The sequence below is a fragment of the Rhinolophus sinicus genome, chromosome 15, assembly GCF_057876585.1.
Source record: "Rhinolophus sinicus isolate RSI-liver-muscle chromosome 15, RSI-T2T, whole genome shotgun sequence".
NCBI classification, from domain to species: Eukaryota; Metazoa; Chordata; class Mammalia; order Chiroptera; family Rhinolophidae; genus Rhinolophus; species Rhinolophus sinicus.
The window spans coordinates 74,391,249-74,414,969 of NC_142515.1; the positions used below are offsets into that span (position 1 = coordinate 74,391,249).

Here is a 23,721-nt window from a genome sequence, read left to right on the forward strand (position 1 = left end):
AATTAAATATGAGTGTTAGGGTTGCTTAATTCAGTTGTAAATTTATAAAGAAAAGCAAGGAAGTAAAGAGGTACATTACATAAGAGACTCAATTCTCCAAGAAGACATAACAAGTGCACGAAATAGATGAAGCAAAATATGATAGGACTGAAAGGAGAAATAGGCAAATGTACAATTATCTTTCAACAACCCTCTCAGCAATAGATTGGATGAGCATACAGAATATTAGCTAGAATATAGACAACACCATCGACTAAATACACAAATACAATGAAATTATTTTGGGCAAAATTCAATGCAGAAAGGAGGACAGTTTTTTCAACAAAGGGTGCTGGAACAACTGGATATCCACATGCAAAAAGAAAGAAAGAAAGGAAGGAAGGAAGGAAGGAAGGAAGGAAGGAAGGAAGGAAGGAAGGAAGGAACTTCTACAAAAATTAACTCCAAATGGGTCACAGATCTAAAAATGTAAAATATAAAACAATAAAACTCCTAGAAGAAAACGTCTTTCTGGCCTTGGGTTTGGCAAAGAGTTACTAGATAAAGCACCAAAAGCATGATCCATAAAGGAAAAAAATCGAGAAATTGAACATCATCAAAATTAAAATTTTTGGCTCCACAAAGTACACAGTAGTGAGGATGAAAAGCTGAACCACAGACTGGGACAGAATATTTGCAAAGCACATATCCAATAAAGGACTTGTATCCAGAATATATAAAGAATTCTCCAAACACAATAATAGGAAAACAACTCATTAAAGAAATGGTAAAATTTGGACAGATGCTTCATTGATGAAGATATGGATGACACATAAACAACACGAAAAGGCAGTCAACATCATTAGTCAATCAGGGAGATGCAGATTAAACCCACAATAAGATACCATTACTTATGCCATCAAATGGCTAAGATAAATACTACAGACAAGACCAAGTGTAGGAAACTGGAATGCTCAGACATCACTGGTGGCGATGCAAAATGGTCCGGCCACTTTGGGAAGCCTGTCAGTTTCTTACCAAGTTAATCACACAATTATTCTAGGACCTAATGATCCCACTTATAGGAATTTATCTTAGAGACCTGAATATGTGTGTTTACAGCAGCACTAAACTGCAGACAATCCAAATATCCTTCTCTGGATGAAGGGTGGTGCACGCACACAACAGGAAACTACTCAACAGTCGCAAGGGATGGGCTCTTTACACACCCAGCTTCATAGACGAATCTCATATGCCGAGTGGAAGAAGCCAGTTTCCAAAGCCACATCATGTATGAATCCATTTATATGACATCCTCAAAAAGATTAAAAAATCGTAGCAACAAAGAGTGGATCAGTGGTTTCCAGGGGCTAGGGGTCTGACATTACAAGGGAGGGAGATTTTTCAGGGAAAGGGACTATATTCTGTCAACTGTTTCACTGATAATTTATATGACTCTACCTGTGTTAAAAGTCATAGAACCGAACACCAGAGAAGTGAAGACAACGTCACATACATTTAAAAACTGAAAGATGAAATAAATCTTATTGCCAAAAAGTAACACCACCACCCCCCCGCCCCCAGCCGCCCCAAACAGAAATACCGTGGAAGTCAGAGCAGTGCTGACCGCGGGGTGGAAGGAGGAGGTTCCTATTGGGAAGGGTATCTGAGGACCCTCATGGCATTGACAATGTCCTTCGTCTTGGCCTGACTGGGGATCATATGGGTGTTGGTTACAGAAGAATTGATTAGGTTATATATTCATGTTTTACATGTTTTCTCTCTCTCTGTGTGTGTGTGTGTGTGTGTGTGTGTGTGTGTGTGTATGTGTGTGTGTTTCAAATATGCACAAAAATTCACCCTGGTACTCCCCTATAAACTAATACTTGACAAATGTCCCCACGAGCACCTGACATGTGAAAAAGAACCAGTTCCCTTTTGGGGGGAACTGGAAGGGACATTTGTTTTGAAACTGGAGAAATTCACAGAAGCCAGGCCCTGGCAGGGATCGAGCGGGCTGGGCATTTTTCTGAGCAGAGGGAGCCCCAGAAGGTGTTAGACCAGGACCTGCACCCAGTCCTGTTGTGACATGCTGTGGCTGGTGCCTTTTGGGAATGGCATCAGGGAGCTGCCCGGAGGGGATGGCTGCATGTTCCCGGGCCTCCTACACTTCCTTTCCTCTGCTCTCTGCTCTGTGACTCAGCCTGGTTCTGCCAAGCTGGTTATTTCTGTTCTGCCCTGTCCTCCCAGCCCTGCTTAGCTCAGACTGATTTCTGCTTTTCTTCACCTGCCATCAGTGGGAAGTCACCCCTACCTCCTCAGGGCCATCCTGCTGGAGGGCGGAGGGTGGGTGGGCAGGGCAAGGCCTGCTGGCCCCAGTGACCTGATGAGCCCCTATCAAACTTCCCACCTGCCATTGGTCATGATTCAACAGCAGAGAAAACTGGACCTCAGCACTTACGTGCTGGCTGGGGTGTGGGGGAGGGTGACGGTTGCTGCTGTGTGATCCCAGGCATTCACTCACCCTCTCTGAGCCTTGATAGTGCTATCTGTGAGGGGTCCAGAGCCCTGTATTATGTATATCTGGGGGGAGGAGGGAGCGGTGTTCCAGAACTTTCTAGAGCTTTCAAGAATCTCTTGAAGGGGATTCTGCACCCAGACATGGCCAAGATCTGCTAGATTAGAGACAACTTGTGACCCCCTCTTTGGCTGTGAGAGTCTAGAAAGCAGCCATATGTTCACCCCCTGCATTCCTGTCCAACTTTGAGGGTCCTGAGGGCTAAGGGGGTCAGGGCAGGGGCCCTTGACCAGCGGGTTCAACTCCCAGGGTCCTCTTGTGCTCAGGCTCCCTGTCTCCTCCTGGTCCCAGATGTCATCTGGTCAGCATGACCTTCTGTGACTCCCTGTGTGAAGTCAGAGCCCAAGTCCCCCAACATCTCCCAGTTCCCGCAGCCACTTCATTTTTCCCTCAGAACTTATCACCATCCAACAGGCTTGAATATTTTTTAAAATGTCTTTCGTTACCTGTCCCTCTAACTAGAATATTAGGTAGAGGAGTCAGGGACTTTGTCAGTTTGTTCCTTGCAGTGCCTAGAATGCCTCGAACACAGTAGGTGCTCAATCAGTGTTTGCAGGGAGAATGAATGGCCCCTCCCCAAAGCTGCCTGGTCAGCATTTAGACCCTGGGGCACATTGGGTGAGATTCGGCTACAGGCTCTCTCTGGTCCCAGCCTTGCCCCAGGGGCAAGTCGCATCATGATGTCTGCCTCAGTTTACTCATCTACATAGGGGGTGATCGCAGTAACTCTGGGCGATGTGTGTGAAACAAGCCCCCACTCGGATGCACTTGAAACAGTAGGTGCCGCCCGCCGGGCCTTCGCTGTTGGTTTTCTGAGGCCTGGCGGGGAGGGGCTGGGGGTGGGTCTGAGGCCAGCCCGGGGCGGGGTCAGAGGCCCCGGGAAGATGGAGTACACCCATTCTCCAGAATGAGGAAGGAGGGCCCAGCAGGCTGCCGGGACCCAGACTGCGCTGGGGCCCTTCCTCGAGGCCGCCCCGCCCTCTCCAGGGGCAACCCCCCCCTCTCCTCGCCGCCACCGTCAACCTGTTTGGCAGGGCCCGGCCGGTCTGGAGATGGGTGGGGAGCCCTGAGCCTCCGCACCCCTCTTCTCCTCCTCCCCACGAACGAACCCGTCCTGTGCCCTGCTTTCAGGCCGAGCTGGGCCACCTGGGTACCCCAGGCCGGGAAGTCGGGGGTCCCCGGAGTTGGGGGGTGACCCCCAAGAAGAGGGAGGCCCCTTCACGCCCGGCTGCCAGGAGCCCACCCCGGAGCCGGCGGGGTGGGGGTGCCCTCCCCGGGGGGCCGGGGCCATGCCTCCTTGTGCCCTCTGAGGCCCCACACCATGGCCCGCTCCCTGACCTGGCGCTGCTGCCCCTGGTGCCTGACGGAGGACGAGAAGACGGCAGCCCGAATCGACCAGGAGATCAACAAGATCCTCCTGGAACAGAAGAAGCGGGACCGCGGCGAGCTGAAGCTCCTGCTGCTGGGTGAGCCCAGGGCCCAGCTAGATGGGCAGCGGGAGGAGAGCTGGAGGAGGGGGTCCTCGCCTCCACCTGCCCGGATGGCCTGGGAACCCATTTGCCAGATGAGAAGGTTGAGGTACAGAGTGGCCCAGTCCTAGTCCAAAGGTGCATGTAGTGGGCCTGGCCATCTTGCAGGGCATCTGCAAGAATGGAGGTGGCCTGGTGGCCCAGCTCCAGCCTGGCAGGCCCAGCACGCCGTACCGGCTGTGTGTCATGGGAAGGGAACTATGAGCTCAGGAGCCCTGCCCTCTCCCTCCATCTCTAGGCGGCCCTCCCTGCATGGCAGGCCAGCAGGGGAGGGCTTGACATGGGTTCTGGAGATTTATTAGCATGAATCCAGAGGGCAGAGCATTGCCAACAGGCTCTGATTCATTTATTCATTCATTCAAGATGTATGGAGTAGCTCCTGGGGACACAGCAGCAAAGGAGATGGAAGTTGTCCTTGCCTCCTCTTCTTCTGGTGAGGGAAACAGACATTAAGCCTGTAAACTAAAAGCAGATAAAATAATTTCTGGAAGCCAGAAGATCGAGGAGAAAGTTAAACAGGGTGAGGGAGTAGGGGGATGGTGTGGATTGTGATGCTCTGAGATTGTGACCTCTGAAACCTCAGGTGTCATCACCTGCATGTGTCCACTGCCCCAACCACTTTGCCCTGTGTATGGCTCCAAGGACGCTGGCCTTGGAAACTCACCCACGACCCCCTGAGCCCTGAATGGGGGCTGGGGAAGGCCCCAGGCGTCCTGAAGTCACATCTGCCTGGCCCAGGACAGAGAGGCTGGTCATCTGTCTAGTCACCTCTCTTCCCTTGCTTGGTGGAAAGTCCTGAGGAGTGGAGAGAGGCAAGAGAAGGGAGCACGGGACCCCCAGGAGCTGCACCTTAATTGAGTACCCTTCCAACTTCTAACATTGCTCCCTCTTGCTGAAGTAGGTGAAAGAATCCTCCCCACATTTATTTCCCCAAGGTGAGCTGGCACGGCATAAATCCAAACTCGCCCCCCTCTTGACCTCTCAGACCCCAGCTCCTTCTACTGGCCGTAATCTTTCAGTGGCAACCACCTGGCTTCCTTGCTCCTCATTGAATATTTCATGTTTTTTTTTAAATGTTTGGTAACGTCATCAGTGAAACTGAGCCGGGAAGCTTTTTGATTAAGAATTTAATTGCTTTAATAGCTATCTCTATTTGACGTAATAGGTAGGCTATTATTATATAAATAATATATGTGACATTAATATATCACTTATTATTTTTAATAAATAGTCCCATTTAAGCTATCTATTTCTTCTCAAGTAAGCTTTGGTTATTGATGTCTTTCAAAGAATTTGTCCATTTCTTCGAAGTTGTCAAATTTATGGGCATAATGTTGTTTATAACGTTCCCTTGTCATCCTTTTTGTATCTGTAGGATCTGTAGTGATGTCCCCTCTCCCATTCTTTGTCTTCAGTCCTTTTTCTGCATCCGTCAGGCTAGGGGTTTATCAATGTTAGTAATTTTTCCTTACACATTAAATTTCCTTTATTCATGCCTCAGTGCTTTTGCACTTGCCATTCTCCCTGCCAAGAATTCTCACTGTCACCCAAGCCTTTGCATGACTGGCATTCTCACTCAAAGCAGGTCTCAGCTCAAGTGTCACCTCCTCAGAGTTTTCCCTGAATTCTCTGCCTGCAAAGACAGGCCCATCCTTCTTCGTCATCTGCTCAGTTTTTCTTCATAGCACTCACTCACTGATACTCTCTTAAGAGTTTACTTGTTTATTGTTTGTCTCTCTAGCTATATAGCAAACAATACAAGAGTGGGAGCCATGTCTGTCTTATTCACTCCTGTGTTCCCAGCACGTAGCCCAGGAGTACAAGGAAACTAACATATAGCAGATGCCCAGTGCATGCTTTATGAATGAATGACTCAATCCTGATTCAGGGGCAATTTCCCCCAGAGCTGTACCATATCTTCCTGGAGCTGGGAACGACCCTTGCCCCACACCACTCCGACCACTGCACAGTCAGCCCCAAATCAGGAAGCCCGTTCTGCTCGTGTGGGGAGGGGAAGGGGAGAGAGGAGGTTGTCTGTGTACCCAAGCACTGAGGGTGGCCCTGTGGACAGCCCTGTGGACTGGTTTCGATCACCCCTATCCCAGCCCTGAGGGCCACCTCCACACTTCCCTCCCTTCTTGAAAACAGGAATTGAATGCGAAGTAAATTTTGTCCTGGAGATTTGCTGATCCTTTTAAGGATGGAGGCCAAGGGGCCATGGGTGTCTGAACCTGACAGGAAGCGATTACCATGTTGGGGAGGGGGAAAAGTCAGAATGAAGCCAGCTTTGTCCATATCACCTGAGGTAGGGACTACTCGTGACTGCAGATGGGGAAACCAAGGCCCAGAGAAGTGAAGAGACTTGCTCAAGGTCACACAGCCAGGATGGGAGCCTAGCATTCCAGTTCCAAGCCTGTGTGCTTGACCAACCTGTCAACGTGCCTCGGAAGAGAAAAACCATAGAACTCCCATGACAGATGGGGAAACTGAGGCCTAAGGAAGCAACAGGAGTGGTCTGGGTTAGTGGCCAGTCTGAGACAGAACTGGACACAGAAGCTGAGCTGCCTGCCTTCCAGTGCCTGGCTGCCCAGCCTGGCTCCTGGGCCCCACAAGCCCTGTTTCCTGGGGTGGGTGGCGGCCTGAGGCTGCTGTCTCCGTGGCAGAAGCCACACACTGTCTCGTGATGCCCAGGGCTTGGCCCAGCTCCTCCCGGCTCTGCTGGGTTCCACTTCCTCATCCCGCCCCAGGAGGAAGTATCACTTCCTGTCTGGGCTGCGAGGCCCCTGCCAAGTAGACACAGCTCTCCCCACAGCAGCCCCCAGCCCCATAAGGGGCCGGGGTGGGGTGGTGGTGGTGGTTCCTGAAGCAGACCAGGAGCGGGGTGGGGGAGCTGGAGAGTTTCCGGGTTCCTTAGTGGCTTCAGGACAGGCATGGGCTACAAAGAGGGGGTTCCACCCGAGGAGTTTTTCAGAGTTCAGGTTGTGACCCATCCACGAGGCCAGGATTGTTTTTTCTTTAATAAAACAGAAGAGAAAAAGAATCAGTGCATTGCAACAAAGTTAACTGTTGCCTCCTGAGACCTTTGTTCTCTATGCTTCTGGGAAGACCAGAGGTCTGAGAGTTGGAAAGCAACCAAGAGGAAGGTCATAGCTTGCAGTCTCCTGCTGTAGGTCTCAGCGCCGTCTCTGGCAGCACTGGAGGCGCCATCCAGCTTCTGAGCATCTGTAGAAACACCACGTTAACTGATATTTTGATGACGCCTGACCCAGCTGACTGGCCGTGTCCCATTCTGTGAGTGAAGGACCCATAGGGCTTGACTTTAGTCCTCTGCTTCTCCACTAGCTGTGTGACCCTGGGAAAGGCATGCCACCTCTTTGAGTTCCATGTCTCCTCTGTAAATGGGACAACAGCAGGAATCTTATGAGGATTGACCGAGGACACGCACAGAGTACCTTCGCCCCGGTCCTGGCAGATGCCAAGAGTTTAAATCATGCTTACTGTGCTGCTGCTGATAACGATTGTTATTATCATTGTTGTTGTTGTTATTGTTTAGGCAGCACATGGGGAACTTCCCCATATGACGAATAAAAAGCCCATGAGCTCTGGGGCTCAGACAGAACTGGGTTTGAGTCCCAGCTTGGCCACTCGCCAGCTGCATGACCCAAGGCACTCTCCTCAACCGATCTGGGAGTCAGTTTCCCCACCTGAAATGTGGGGCCAAGAGCCTTCTCTCTCGCCCGGAGGCTTGGCTCAGATGGTGCTTCACACTTTCAGCTCTCCAGGGCACGCAGGCTCAGCCACCTCTGCTATCCCCCTTGGCCGGTCTCCCTAGGTTTGTCAGTGGGAAGTGAGGCTGTGGGTTTATATTGGTGACTGTGCCATTCAGATGTTTCACTTCTGGAATATTCAGTGAGCTTGACATGTCCCCTTCCTAAAATCCAAGAAATTTCAGAACCTGAGACACATATGGCCCCACATTGGAGAGCTTCAGATTGTGGACCTATGGGGTGCTTTTTTTTAAGGAAACTTTTTATTTGGGAATAATTTTAGATGCACAGGCAAGTTGTAAAGATAGTACACGGAATCGCCCCACTCCTGAGCAGCTTCCCCTCATGTCCGCATCTTGTAGAACACAGTGCGATTGTCACAGCTGAGAAATTAACATGGGCTCCTTCCTGTCACATCACTGTTAACTAAACTCCAGACAATAACAATCGTTATCAGCAGTGGATTTCATGATTTCACTGTCTTTTTCACGAAGGCTGTTTTTCTATTCCAGTATCCAATCCAGCATCTCACACTGCAGTTAGAGTTGTTTTTCTGAAATACTTTCTTAGCTTATTTTGAAATACTTTCAGATTTATAGAAAAGTTGCACCTGGATTGTTCTGCAAATGTTAACATTTTACCATATTTCCTTTATTCTTCTCCCCACTAAATATATACACATGTATATGTTATGTGTAAGTATGTGTGTACATACTTTTAATTTATTTAGTGCATGACTATAGCGATAATTTATTTACTATACATTTATGTATTTAATACATACATATTCATTTTTTTCTGAACTGTTTGTGAGTAAATTGAGGACCTGATGCCTTTTACTCCTAAACACTTCTGTGGGTTTGAGTGACACTAAAAATCAAAGACCCCCCCAGGACCGTGACCAAAAGCAGGTGATGAGCATGATGGAATACCGTCCGCCCAGGCAACCCTGACCCTCTCCCACCAGTGTTCCCAATTTCCTCCTAATGTCCTTCACTAAGCATCTCTGTTTCTTGGACCTCGACTCCAGCGGACTTACAACACCTGGAGCTACCCCAGACCTGCCCTCCTTGCCCTCAGATGTGCTGGGGGTGGACAGGGTACAGGGAGCCCCTGGGGGTGATGCAAGATGGCACCCCCTTCTCTTTGCTCCCTACTCTCTCCACTCCTCCTCCCTATGCTCCCATTTCCTCTTTCTGGACTCCAACCAGGCCACCCCTTCCCTTTTTGCGGTTTTTCCAGTTCCTCCTGCACCAGTCCCCACTCCTATCCCTGGAAAACCCCCGTCATTGCCCCCAGGAGCCAGGCCAGGTGACCAGATGTTGGAGGAGTTTCCCGGCCTCACTTCCCACCAGGCTATCACACCCATTTTACAGAAAACTGAGGCACAGACAGAGAGGGAGATTTCAGAGCTCAGACAGCAGGGAGCTGAGCCTTGGACTTTGAGCTTCTGGTCCCGGACTCTTGAAGATTCCAGAATTGTTATCATGAACCCACGGCTGGCTTTGTGTGCCAGTGACTCCGGCAGCCCCCCAGTGCCCCTCCCTCAGAAGGTCCCTGTGGTTTCATGTTGCACTGGGCCCTGCCAGTTCTGCAGCTGACCCTGCAAGGAGCCCTCTCCCCGCTTTCGTCGATCAGCAAGGTGGTGGTGACTCTGTCCCCCAAATATCTCACGAATGTGTCCCCATCTCGCCAGCTCTTGAGTCCACCCCATCGTCTCCCGCCTAGATCAGTGCAATCGCTTCTGCCCTTGCCCCACCCCATCTGTCCTCCCTGAAGCAGTCACCAGAGGGCGCCTGTGAGCACACGAGTCAGGTCCAGCCCCTTCTCTGCCCACAGCCCTCCAGGGCTTCCACCTCCCTGGGGTAAAAGCTCAAGTCCTCCCCACAAAGCCCTGCACGACCTGCCCCCATCTCCTCCCTGCCCTCACCTCCTCCCTCCCTCTCCCTCACTTACTCTACTTCAACCACACAGGCTTCCTCATTGTGCAACACGCCAAGCACTATCCTGCCCCAGGACCTTTGCATGGGCTGTGCCCTCTGTAGGGTGTGTTCTTTCTCCAAATCTTGGCACAAGAGCAACCTTCCCAGCCTTCAGATCTCAACCCCACAAATCACCTCCACCGAGGGGCCTTTGTTGACGCTCAGCTATAGTAGTCACCTAAACTCTCATTATCTATTTATCCTGTTTTATTTCCTTCACTAAAGTTTTTCTACCTGAAATTATTATAGTAAATAATAGCAATTATAATTATGGCAAACACTAATACTACTAATAATAGTGACCACTAATGTAGCTTTTACTGTGTCTAGGCATGCTCTACAGCCAGGGTCCACAAACTTTTCCTGTAAAGGCCAGATTGTAAATATTTTCAGCTTTGTGGGCAGAGTGTTTCTGTCTGACTACTCAACTCTGCCATTTCTCATGTAATGAGAAAACAGTCATGGACAATTGTACACAAATGGGTGTGGCTGTGTGCCAATAAAACTTTATTGACAGACTCTGAAACCTGAATTTCATATAATTTTCATGTGTCACAAACCAATCTCCTTTTGATTCCTTTCAACCATTTAAAAGTGTAAAAACTGGAACCATGAAAAGTATTAGAAATGGAAAAAACATACAAACTGTAAAACCTCTCTGGCCCTGCAAAAACAGGCAGCGGCCTGGATTTGGTTGGAGGGCAGTAGTTTGCCAACCCCTACTAGGAGCACCTTATGATGAAGTCACTCTCACGTCGATCTAGCAGGCAGGGCCTAACGTGATCCACGGTTTACCGGTGGGGAGACCGAGGCACAGGGTGGTGAAGGTCCCAGAGCGTGGGTCCCAGAGCGTGGCCCTGGCTGAGCAGGGACTTGAACCTGGGAGGCCCGGGTTGAGGCTGAGTGATCGCGTGACCCTGCAGGCCCGGGCGAGAGCGGGAAGAGCACGTTCATCAAGCAGATGCGCATCATCCACGGCGCCGGCTACTCGGAGGAGGACCGCAAGGGCTTCCGGCCGCTGGTGTACCAGAACATCTTCGTGTCCATGCGGGCCATGATCGAGGCCATGGACCGGTTGCAGATCCCTTTCAGCAGGCCGGAGAACAAGGTGAGCGTCCCAGGGCTGCCATGTGGGTGCCACGCTGGGGGGTCGGGTCCCTTAGGATGCTCAGGTCTAGGCTGTGTTTCCTCAGACCCCCAGGGCACAGCTGTGTCCCCTTGGGCCCCTAAGTCTTTGTGAAGAACAGCTCCCCCATGCACCTCCAGGGCTCGAGGCTTGGACTCCATGATACTGAGTGCCGGTGGGAGTCCTGGGTCAGTGATTGCTCCCTGGTGGAGATATCAATACCATGGACTGATTACTGCTGGGAGGGGCTGCAGTAATTTTTTTTAAATTTTATTTTATTGTGGTGAGAACACTCAACATGAGATCTACCCTCTTAAATTTTAAGTGCATAATACGATATTATTAACTGGAGGCAGGATGTTGTGCAGCAGAGTTCTAGAACTATCTATCCAAAGGAAGGGAAACCCTCCTCCCCCAGCGTGTTCTGCTCTGTTCCCTGGGCTCTGCCTATTCTGGGTGCCTCCTGTAAGTGGAGTCACACGGTATTTGTCCTTCTGTTTCTGGCATGTCTCACTTAACATGATGTTGTCAGGGTTTATCCACATTGTTGACTATTGTAGAATTTCCTTCTTTCTAGAGGCCTAACACTGTTCCATTGTCTAGATGGACCGTGTTTTCTTTATCCGTTCATCTGTCCATGGACATTTGTGTTGTTTCTACCTCTTGGCTATTGAGAATAGTGCTGCAAGGAGCATGGAATGCTCATGTCTTTTCCAGATCCTGATTTCATTTTTTTTGAGGAACACCCAGAGGTAGAATTGCTGGATCATGTGGTGATTTTATCTTTAATTTTTTGAGGAACCACCATACTGTTTTCCACAGCACTGTACCATTTTGCAATCCCACCAACGGTGCACAAGGGTTCCAATTTCTCTACATCCTCGCCAACACTTGCTGTTTTTTGTTTGTTTTGTGTCTTATAATAGCCATCCTCACAGGTGTGAGATCACATCATCTTTCTAAAATCTGAAAGCTTCTGATTTGTGAATCTGAGCTGATCCAAGGACTTTGGAAGAGTGATTAGGGGTTGGTGGTTTCTACCTCATGGAACTGATATAAGAACAATAAATGAAAAGTGCCCAAAGCTTTCAAAACAGTGCTTGGAATGTAACATCATTCCAGCGTTAGCAGGTGATATGATTATTTAATCTTCACAATAACCTCTTTCAGCTATTACTTCATTTTATAGATGAGAAGGACGCTCCCCCCAAGGATAACCACTATCCCAGCTTCCATCACCATACGTGGTTGCCTGTTTTTTTTACCTCAAATTTTCTGGACTTTTCCAGAATGTTCTTTTATGTCTGGGATCTGGTGCTGAAGAGTATATCTGTGATTCATCCATTTTGGGGGGTATAGTTGTGATTAGTTTATTTTCACAATAAAAGTATGCCACGGATTATTTATTTATTCATTCTAATGTTGTTGACAGTTGGGTCATCTACATATATTTTATGCAAATACATGCATTTCCATTGGGTGTTTACCTAGAAATAGATTTGAATGATAAGGGACGTGTACGATCAACTTTAGTAGGAGACACCAACCTATTTTCCAAGTAATTGTAGCAATTCACAGTTCCACCAGCAGTACGTGCAGAGTTCCAGTTCCTCCACATCTTTGCTAACACTTGATGCTGTCTGTCGCTTCATTTGAGACATTCTTTTGGGTGTTTGGTGGTATTTCATTGTGGTTTTTATTTGCATTTCCCTGATTAATAATGAGGTTATATACCTTTTTATGTTTGTTGGACACTTGGATATTCTCTTTTTGTGAAGCAACTGTTCAAATCTTTTGCCCATTTTTTAAATTTTTGTTTTTTGTTCATTTAAAAATATATAGTTCCTCAGTTTTTTTTCTTTACTGATTTGTAGCAAATTCTTTGTATATTTTGGACACGAGTGCTTTCTCAGTTTCACATCTATTGTTAGATTTATCCCTAGGTATTTGCTATCTTTTGATGCTACTATAAATGGGACTTAAATTTTAAAAATTTTCCACTAGTTAGTGGTTATTATAGAGACATATATTTGTTTTTTGTTTATTGATTTTGCATTTGGGGACTTTATTAAGTTCACTTGTTTATTCTAATAGTTTATCTCTAGACTATTTTGGGTTTTCTACATATAGTCATGTCATCTGTGAATAACCACAGTGTAATTTATTCCTTTCCAAACCTGACACCTTTCATTTCTTTTCCCTGTCTGGGACCTCAGTACAGTGTTAATTAGAAATGGCATGAGAGGAAAAAAAAGAGGAAGAAATGACGTGAGTGGACATCTTTGTCTCATTTCCAGTCTCCTGTCTTTTGAGAGCAAAGAACCCACATTCACTTCATTCAAGGCACATTAAGGTCTATTCAGGACCTTCACTGAATATAATTTTTACTCTGAATTTTTAGAAGGATGTATCTCTTAATTTTTGATTTTAAAATTATTATTCATTTTGATTGTGTTTTTTAAAACTTTGGAGTCAATACATTTTCAGGCTGTGTATGAGTTCACTCAGGCTGCCACAACCAAGTGCCACAGTCTGGAGGGCTTAAACAACAGAAATTTATTTTTTCACAATTCTGGAGGCTGGAATCTGAGATCAAGGTGTCAGCAAGTTTGGTTCCTCCTGAGGCTTCTCTCCTTTGCTTCCAGACGGCTGTCTTCTCCCTGTGTCCTCATGTGGTTGTCCCTCTGTGCATGTTTTTGTCCCAATCTCTTCTTCTTCTTCTTTTTTTTAATTAGGGAAGGGGAACAGGACTTTATTGGGGAACAGTGTGTACTTCCAGGCCTTTTTTTCCAAGTCAAGTTGTTGTCCTTTCAATCTTAGTTGTGGAGGGTGCAGTTCAGCTCCAGGTCCAGGTCCCGTTTTCTAGTTGCGGTGGGCACAGCCCAGCCTACCATCCCTTGCGGGAGTTGAACCGGCAACCTTGTGGTTGAGAGGATGCGCTCCAACCAACTGAGCCATCTGGGAGCTCAGCGGCAGCTCAGCTCAAGGTGCCGTGTTCAATTTTAGTTGCAGGGGGCGCTGCCCACCATCTCTTGCGGGAGTCGAGGAATCGAACTGGCAACCTTATGGTTGAGAGCCCGTGCTCCAACCAACTGAGCCATCCAGGAGGCAGCTCAACTCAAGGTGCTGTGTTCAATCTTAGTTGCAGGGGGCGCTGCCCACCATCCGGAGTTGAACCGGCAGCCTTGTGGTTGAGAGCCCACTGGCCCATGTGGGAATCGAACCGGCAGCCTTCGGAGTTAGGAGCATGGAGCTCTAACCACCTGAGCCACCGGGCCTGCCCCCAATCTCTTCTTATAAGGACACCAGTAATATATTGGATCAGGGCCCACCCTAATGACCTCATTAACTTGATCACCTCTATAAAGACCCCCATCTCCAAATACAGACACATCCTGAGGTCCGGGGGATAGGACTTCAACACAGAATTTGCAGAGGGCAAGGGTAATGGACACAATTCAGCCCATAACAGGCTGCAGACTTTTTAATTGATCCTACACAGGGGCTATTCACAAACACCCAGGCATTACCCATTCCCGCTGACCTGGGCAAGTTGTTGAATTTCTCGTGCCTCAGTTGCCTAATCTGTAAAATGGGGACACCTGTAGGGACTTGTCTCCTAGGAGTCAAGGAACTGTGTTTATAAAGAGCAGGATAGGAATCGCTCCGCGAACACGGGTGATGGTCTTTATCCTGCGTCGTCCTCCAGAAGCTGCGCCCTCTGCTGCCCCTCATAGTGGGGTTGGTGCTTTTCCTCCGTGCTTCCTCTGTGGGTAAATGCATGAATGAATGACGGAGCACATCACAGGAGCAGAGGAAGTGAGAATGTGCAGGGATGTGCACGGACTCCACTGGGCTCTGGGATAGAAGTGAGGCAGCGGGGAAGAGGGGGAAGGGGGCTTGCTGGGTTGTCTGGAGGCCGCCTGACCAGCTCTGTCTGTCTCTCCAGCTCCACGCCAGCCTGGTCATGAGCCAGGACCCCTACAAAGTGACCACTTTTGAAAAGCGCTATGCGATGGCCATGCAGTGGCTGTGGAGGGACGCTGGCATCCGGGCCTGCTACGAGCGCCGCCGCGAGTTCCACCTGCTTGACTCGGCAGTGTAGTGAGTCTGGGGTCTGTGGGTGGTAGGCATGGGGGGGGTGGGGGCAGGGGCAAGGCAAGCACTGGGCTGAGCTGCCGGCTGAGACACGGTGAGCGGAGACCCAGTCCCAGGACCGCACCTGGACAGAGGGGACCTCAGGCTGGCCGACTCCCACTGTGGGGACATGCTGTTAGGCATGGCTGGCTGTGGAATAGTCATGCTCCAGGGTGATCTTGTCCCTGGGGTGACATTGTTCCTGGGGTGATGTCCCTGGAACATCCAGGGAAGTTCTAGCCCTGGACTGACATTGACCCTGGGTGACATTGTTCCTCAGTGACCCTGTTCTTGGGGTGATGTCATTCCTGGGGTGACACAGCTCCTGGGTTGATGCCGCCCCCAGTGACACCATTTCTGGGGTGATGCTGCTCCTCATCACACAGTAATACACGTCTAGGGTGATTTGCTCCCAAGCCATCACTATTTCGGGGGGCAGTGCCCTCTTGGGTGACAGCCCCTCCCCCGTGAAGCTGTTCTTGAGGTTACACAGTCGTGGGGGAGTGAAGCTGCTTCTCCCCAATGCTCTCACGGCCTCAGGGTGGTACTCTGGGCCACCCGCAGACCCCAGATATCCTGGCCCCTCCTGGGGGGGGTTCTCCTCCCCCAGCAGACTCTGGGTGGTGGGTCTGAGAAGCCAGGGAGGCGTTAGGGCTGGGCTCAGGGCTCCTCGCTCCCCAGCTACCTGTCGCACCTGGACCGCATCACTGAGGAGGGCTATGTCCCCACGGCCCAGGATGTGCTTCGCAGCCGTATGCCTACCACCGGCATCAATGAGTACTGCTTCTCCGTGCAGAAAACCAACCTGCGGTGAGTGTTCAGCCCCCGCGGTGGGGAGGTCTCCCTGGAGGATGGGCAAAGCAGCTGGGGTCTGAGGGATGAGTAGGAGTCTCCTAGCCCTAGCCCTCAAGGGTCTTCCAGGCTGAAGGACGCAAAGCTGAACAAAGACACCTCCAGCCCCCTGTGAAGTTAGGACTAGGACATGGAGAGCCCAGAGTGAGGCACCAGAGCTCCAGGAGGGGCGGTCTTCCTGGAGGAGGGGACATTGGTATTATGACATTGAAAGATGAGTAGGAGTTCACTAGTGCCGACTCTTGAGGGGCTTCTGGGCAGGAGGAAACAGACACTGTGTGGTCACAGCTGTGCCAGAGGGATGGATTTGGGGCTGGGGAAGCTCAGAGAGTGATCCCTGTAGTCAATGAGGGGGTGAAACTAGGGGTCAGGAGGAGGCAGGAGCCATGGTCCAAGCAGGAAGGATTGATAAGGGTCAGCGCAGTGGCTCTGGGGATAGAAAAGAGGGTATGGTGCAAGAAATGTTTCTGGTGTAGAATGGGCAAGACTGGATGAGTGTGGGAATGAGAGTAGGAAGTCAAGAATGACTCCCAGCTTTCCCATCAAGGTGAATGGGTAGATTGTAAGGTGGGGGTTTTAGATAAGACAATGAAGTTCTTGGACACGTTGAGTCTGAGAGGTCTGGGGCATCTGGGAGGTGGCTGGACGCACACAGGCCTGAGCTGGAAGACTGAGCAGCAAGACAGTGTCCAGACAGAGTGATGGGCAAAGTCAAAGGCCAAGGAGAGGTCAGGAAGAATGCAGTGAGAGAAGTGACTTTGCGATTGGCAGTTAGACAGTCATTGGTGACCTTAGCAAGCTCCGTGTCTGTGGGCTGATGGCAGGCAGCTGTTGAGGGTGCAGGGTGATGCCTAGAAACGGCTTGTGTTCAACCCAACCGTGTGGAGTTTCTCACTTCCCTGGCTGCCCCATCCCAGTCCCAAACATGTTTTTCTGGCCTCTGCAATAGTCCTTTCCAGGGAGGTTCATAATTTATCTGTTTGCCATGGGTCTCCTGCATTAGATGGGGAGCCCCCCACGGTTAAGGGCTGAGGTTGAGGCTCCTTTTTCAAAGTGATGATCAGATCAAGGCCAGGGTGGAAGTTGGTGAATGTGGGAGGACAGCTGGAAAGATGGGGGGATACATAGGTGGGCGAAAGGATGGATGAGTGAATGGATGGGTGGATTGGTGGGTGGGTGGGTGGATGATGGATAGGTGATTAGATAGATGGATCAATGGATTGAAGGATGGGTGGGTGAATGGATGGATGGATGGGTAGATGGGTAGATACATGGATACATCAGTGGATGTAAAAGTGTGTGGGTGGATGGATGGATACAAGTTTAAGAGTGAAGGTAGAGGTTGGGACTGTTCACAGGGAAGGCTGGCCTGGGGAGGGGATTTTTAGGTGGGAGATTTGAGTAGGTTCTTAGGCCAAGGAGAGAGAGGTTAATCAGTGGAGTGAGGGCTCAGAGGAAACTGAGACTCTGAGAAGGGAGACTGGCAAGTAGTGTATCCCATGTCTGTCTCGTTCTCCAGAACCCCACTCTTAACCACTGCACCCACATCTCACTCTGGAATATGGGGGGTTGAGGGAGTCTGATGCAATGAGGGATTGGTCTTGGGGATACCACCCTCTTTCCCCTCCTGTATAGTGGGGCAAGTCCCTTCTTGCTCTGAGGCTTTTGGCATTTCCTGTTGGCTGCCTGAGTAACAGTCGGTCGTATCCCTAGGGCTTGTTTATCAGTGACCCACATTTCTTAGAAAAGAGCACAGGAAGGCGGGAGGGGGGTCAGGCTTTTTTTGTGGTGTGTGGGGGTGGAGGCAGGGCCCTTGTCATGGGTCACACACAGAGTGGATGGCATTTGCCCATTTGTGTGGCCACTGGACACTCCCCTGGCCAGCCAGAATACAGCTTCCCCATTTCACTGATGGGGAAACTGAGCTGTGGAGACGGTCTGCAGTTTCCCCCAGGCCATGCAGCCAGAACCAGGGCAAACTCCACATATGTCTGACCTTCTGTTCTTCTTTATGGGTGTAGAAATTAGGCGGCCCAGTGGAGTAGAAGCTCGGGAAAGCCCCCTCTCTTCTCTGCACCTCAGTTTCTTCATCTGTATAACAGGCGTCATGGAGACACCTGCCCCATGGAGGAGAAACGCAGTAACACATAAGAGGCGCGGGCCCCCATTCTTGCTGTTAGTTACATTGATCTTGGCATGTCCCAGATGTGACTGGGGTCTGGGGTGCCACACCGTGGGGTCCTGATTAGGTCTAAGCTCTGAAAGGGGTCAATTCCGGTAGGATCGTGGACGTCGGGGGGCAGAGGTCAGAACGAAAGAAGTGGATCCACTGCTTCGAGAATGTGATCGCTCTCATCTACCTGGCCTCGCTAAGCGAGTATGACCAATGCCTGGAGGAGAACAACCAAGAGGTGAGGGGCCGCCGTGGATGCTAGGGCTCCGTGTCCTCTGCTCTTCACCCCCCACGGGCCCAGGGACCCATGGCTGAGTAGGAAGCCCCAGTGCGACTCTTGGGAGGGCCTGAGTGTGTCTGGCGTGGCTTTGAGCCTCTCCTTTCATTCTTTCATGATCACACCATTGAGCCCCAAGACTCAGATCCACAAATATTTGCATTGCCAGTGACACACACATGTGCACACACAGAGGGACACTCATGTCCCGAGACACAGCCCCCTGCAAGCACAACACAAGCTATCCTGGGAATATTGTCACACTGCTTGGATGACATCACACTTTCCTTCAGAAATACTGGTGAGGATCCATCTTCTTTTGTGACGTCTTCTCCTGATGGACACCCATCGTGACCGGGCAGACTATCGTCTCTGACACGTGTGCTTTCAGTGGTTAAAGTTTCACATAGATATTTCGGGTATCTGAGGGGGAGATGTTATAATTTTGACTTTCAGACTGAATCAGACAGAAGAGTTTGAGGTCATTCTGACACAGCTCTTGCTCGAATTGAGCCACACAAGATGTCCTAGTTTGCTCAGGCAGCTGTAACAAATGACCACAAACTTCAGGGCTGAGACAACAGAAACTTATTCTCTTTTGGTTCTGGAGGCCACAAGTCTGAGATCAAGGTGTCGGCAGGGCTGGTTCCTTCTGAGACTGAGGGAGCATCTGTCCCATGCTCTCCCAGCTTCTGGTGGTTTGCTGGCAGTCCTTGGCGTTCCTTGGCTTGTGGGTGCATCACCCCATCTCTGCCTCCATCTTCACATGGCCTCCTCCCTGTATGCATGTCTGTTTCCTAATTTCCCATTTTTATAAAGACACCAGTCATTGGACTTAAGGCCACCTAACTCCAGTATGACCTCTTCTTAACTAATTACATCTTCAAAGACCTTATTTCCAAATAAGGTCACATTCTGAAGTTCCAGGTGGACATGAATTTGGGTGAGAGGGGGACGCTAGTCAAACCAGTAGAGGCACAAAACCATGTGGGCGCACACAGGCAGCTGGCCATACCCCCTTAGACTCAGCTGGGCAGAAAGGGGGGCACCCCAAGCCACTGGATGGTGGGCTGACAGCCCCATCTCCGTGTTGGGGAGGGCTCCTGTGTTGGGCTGAGCTGGCCGGCTGCAGCAACGACCTGCCTGTGTCTCCCAACCCAGAACCGAATGAAGGAGAGTCTGGCCCTGTTTGGCACCATCCTGGAACTGCCCTGGTTCAAAAGCACATCCGTCATCCTCTTCCTCAACAAAACTGACATCCTGGAGGAGAAGATCCCCACCTCTCACCTGGCTACCTACTTCCCTAGTTTCCAGGGTGAGTCTTTTAGAACTTTCTATACCCTTCACCTCCTAAAAGCAGCTCCCAAGAGAGATGCTTGTCCAACTTGGAGTCAGTGGAATTTTAAATATGATTGGACAGACCTGAGTCCCAGACCCAGATTCCACGGCCAACCTCACTCTGTTCTCAGTTTCTCCATCTTTAGAACTGGGAGAGAATAACAGATGCCTCCATACTCACAATTGCTTAAAGTGTGGAGTTCTGAAAGGATGTATACTCTAGATCTTTGGAGTGTGGCTCTGTTGGACATAAACCATACTCGTAAGGCATTGACAACTATTTCCAGAATCTGCTTAGATTTTTGAAACTTTTTCTAATTTTTCATCGTTGATAGTGATTTTTAAAATAATCCTTGACTGACCTGTGAACAAGGCTTTCCAAAGCACATGGCTCAGTTTCATAGCTACAACAACCTTCTTTCATGTTGCATTTGTAACTGATAGATTTGTGTAGTCTCGTGTATATTAATCAAGAGGCATACAACAGGTTTGGGAACAAACCCTTGGTGCAACCCGAGGGCCAATTAGTATGGTATGTGTTGGGCATCATTTCGTGTATCTTCCAGAGGGGACAAGATAAAGGGAGCTTCTAGAAGTATCCCAGCTGAGTAACAAACTCCCCCCAAAATTAGGGGCTGTAGACCAGCCATTTCGCTTGGCTCATGATTGTGTGGGTCAGGAATTTGGGAAGGATTGAGGTGGGGAAGTTCATCTGTGATCCATGTGGCATCAGCTGGGGTGGCTGGGATCGGAGATATACTTCCAAGATGGCTTCTTGCATCATGTATCTGGTGGTTCTGTGCTCCTCGGCCTCTCCTTTCCTCCTCTCTTCCTCCTTCTCCCTCTCCTCCTCCTCCTTCTTTTCTCCCTCCCTCCTGCCCTCTCCCTCTCCGTCTCCCTCTTCCTCTCTTCACTCCCTCTCCCTCTCCTTCTCCCTTTTCTCATCTAGTATCTCTTAATCCAGGGCCTGCTCATAGCATGACTGTCTCAGGGTGATCAGATTTCAGCCAATCTCTACCTCCATTGTCACATGGCCTTCTCTCTGTCTCTGGTTGTCTCTCCCTTTTTTTTTTTTTTAAATTGGGGAATATTGGGCAACAGTGTGTTTTGCCAGGACCCATCAGCTCCAAGTCAAGTCACTGTTTTCAATCTAGTTGTGGAGGGCGCAGCTCACTGGCCTATATGGGAATTAAACCAGCAAACTTGGTGTTATGAGCACTGCATCTAACCAACTGAGCCAACCGGCACCCCCCCCCTTTTATAAGGACACAAGTCATTGAATTTAGGGCCCAATCTATTTCAGTAATGACTTCAGTTCAACCTAACTCATTATATCTGCAAAGACCCTATTTCCAAATAAGGTCATAGTCTGACATTCTGAGTGGACATGAATTTGGGGGAACACTATTCATTCCAATACACAATCAACAACAGTGATGAAACCCTTAGTGGTGACATCATCATGGGTGTGACTCCCTGACCTCATTGGAGCCCCCATGACCAATCCCAGTCAATCATAACCACAAGAGTCAGGGTCTGGGCAACAGATGTCAACTTGTTTCAGGATGGTGGCCTGGACACCCCTCACCCGCTTCTGAGCTGAGCAGCCCTGGGAGGGGACCATGGCTTGGAGAGTTTGGGAACAAGGATGAAGTGAATAGTTTTGAGGATTGTTTGTTTCCCTTCAGGTCGTGGGGAACCCTCATGATCCATCCTTTTCTCCCAGCCAAAGAGGCTGGAACACCCTGTGCCAACTTCTGGCTCTCAGCCCTTCATTCCTCTATACTAAATAAACTTGTGGCGATAATAAATAATAATAATAAACCAATAACAACGAACACATGTAACACTGATGGAAGCACGCTCGCATGTTGACTTGTTTAATCCTCATTTAAAAACCCTGTGCAGTAAGACTCATCCTTCTCACCACTCTAGAGATGGTGAAACTGAGGCACAGAGAGGTGCAGTCACTTGCTAAAAGTCACAGCCAGGGAGTGGCAGAGGCAGGACTCCAACCCAGACATTCTGGCCTCAGGGCTGGTAGGCCTTAACCACTAAGCAACCTGCCTTTCTGAAAGGACAATGCTAGCACACACTCAGGAAGGCTTCTGAGTATTGATTACAGCGCCCTCAACATGATTACGTTGAATCCTCACAACTCTGGGAGGCCTGGGACTATTCTGATGCCCATTTTACAAACAAGGAAACTGAGCTCACAGAGCTTACATAGATTAATATATAAGGCAGCCCAACTAATAAGTAGTGGAGCCAGGCATTGGGCCTGTAACTCACTTTGTGCTTTCAACACGGCAGCCCATGTGCCTCACCAGGGTGGTATCTCCTCTCCTTCTCTTGACCTCAGTTTCCGCATTTGCACTAGCTTGTCTCTGCAGCTCCAGGATCCCATTCCCCCCAGCTCCAAGCCCAGCCAAGAGAGAGGGTCTCCCATCACCACAGTTCTACCCAGAGTCCCAGAGCTGAGGCTCGTTGGTCTATCCTAGGTCATGTGACAACCTCCAGCCTGATGCTCCCACTGGCTAGGCCTGAGGCATGTGACCAGCAAAAAAGACAAAAGACGGGATCTGAGTGCTAGACTGTGGCGGTCCCTGGGGTCCCTGAAGCCTTAAGTTGCCCATATCGGGAAGAGTCTCCAGAGTCCCACCTTGGTCCGAGGAGGGAGGGTCACCTGACCGCCACAGGAGCCTCGTGCCTTGACTACCCTCACCCCTGCTCCCCAGGCCCGAAGCAGGACGCGGAGGCAGCCAAGAGGTTCATCCTGGACATGTACACACGCATGTACGCTGGCTGTGTGGATGGCGCCGACGGGGGCAAGAAGGGCTCGCGCTCCAGGCGCCTCTTCAGCCACTACACGTGCGCCACGGACACACAGAACATCCGCAAGGTCTTCAAGGACGTGCGGGACTCGGTGCTGGCCCGCTACCTGGATGAAATCAACCTGCTGTGACCTAGACCCTTGCCATCCACCCCCGGGGCTCAGACCTGTGCGTGGCAGGCGGGACCTTGTGGGAGGGGGCGGCGCTCAGAGAGCCCAGATGCCCCCTGTCGTTCCAGGCCCAGGTGACAGAAGGGCCACAAGTGAGTCGGGAATGGAAGGCCAGTCGCCGCCCCTCCCTTCTCTGCCCCTTGCCAGGACAGCCCCTGGGATCCCCTCACTTTATTCAGTTTACCTCCTCAGAAAGGGAGCATAATGGCCATTTGGGATGCCAGGGTGGAGGAAAGGTGAAGAAAGCAGAGGATGTAGGACTTGGGTGGATGAGGCTCTCTCAGGAACCTCACCCCTGCTGGGCAGCAGTCTAGAACCCCCTGGGGCTGATGCACATCCCCGGGGCTGCGGGAGTGGACTTTCAGGACGAGGCACCGGACTCTGGCGCCTCCTGGCGGAAGGAGATGGTATCTCCCAGCCTGAGGTCTGGGTAGCTCAGAGATTTCCCTTTTCTTGGGGTGGGTAGAGAACCCTGGAAAACAGTGACCCTTTCAGAGCCTCGCGGCTCATAGTGTGTCCTGTTCTGGTTTGCAGACGAGGGAAACCAAGGCCCACAGGCATGCCCCTCCTTCCTAGGCTGGGGGCTGGGCGCACGGCATCTTAAAACCTACTGTATTTATTCCCTCATCTTCTGTGGGGCCCCTTGTGGGGTGGACATTAAAGAAATGACATTCTGGAGACTTATGATTTTTTAGGGGTGTCCTGTTTATCCCCCCCCCGCAATCCCTTCTCAGGTCGCCTGTCCCCGGTGGGGTAGAAACATGGAGAAGGAAGGAAAAAAGTTCTACTTGTTGTCCACCCACCTGTGCAGGGCACAGTACCCAAAGCTATTCGGGAAGGTGTGCACTTTGAGCAGAAGGTGGTGTCCAACCTCCCTCCCTGGCAGGTGGCACATTTAAGCCCACCCTCTGTTGCTACTGACCCAAAATTCCAGCAGCAGCCTCCACCCGTCTGTGATGAAGATGACGATGATGGCTCC

General features: G+C 50.2%; 1 protein-coding gene across 2 annotated transcripts; it reads left to right on the plus strand.

Moving 5' to 3' along the window:
• The first annotated feature begins 3,426 nt into the window (after positions 1 to 3,426).
• On the plus strand, positions 3,427 to 23,426 carry GNA15 (G protein subunit alpha 15). 2 transcript variants are annotated; one of them, XM_074337560.2, is made up of 8 exons: positions 3,895 to 4,023; positions 4,450 to 4,519; positions 10,759 to 10,943; positions 14,911 to 15,065; positions 15,780 to 15,908; positions 18,232 to 18,361; positions 19,562 to 19,715; positions 22,477 to 23,426. In XM_074337560.2, exons 2-8 carry the CDS (start codon positions 4,450 to 4,452, stop codon positions 22,701 to 22,703), a joined length of 1,050 nt encoding a protein of 349 aa, XP_074193661.1. In that variant the 5' UTR covers positions 3,895 to 4,023; the 3' UTR covers positions 22,704 to 23,426. The 2 variants fall into 2 exon arrangements, with proteins under 2 accessions (XP_019599615.1, XP_074193661.1); XM_019744056.3 differs by lacking the exon at positions 4,450 to 4,519 and having other exon boundaries at positions 3,427 to 4,023.
• Positions 23,427 to 23,721: the final 295 nt, after the last annotated feature.

Bases quoted from the DNA above. Each gene is read 5' to 3' on its own strand.
- GNA15 (XM_019744056.3), top strand. From the start codon at position 3,879: ATGGCCCGCTCCCTGACCTGGCGCTGCTGCCCCTGGTGCCTGACGGAG. The intron at 15,066-15,779 runs GTGAGTCTGGGG...CTCGCTCCCCAG, and splicing joins CTGCTTGACTCGGCAGTGTA to CTACCTGTCGCACCTGGACC. The intron at 19,716-22,476 runs GTGAGTCTTTTA...CCTGCTCCCCAG, and splicing joins CTACTTCCCTAGTTTCCAGG to GCCCGAAGCAGGACGCGGAG.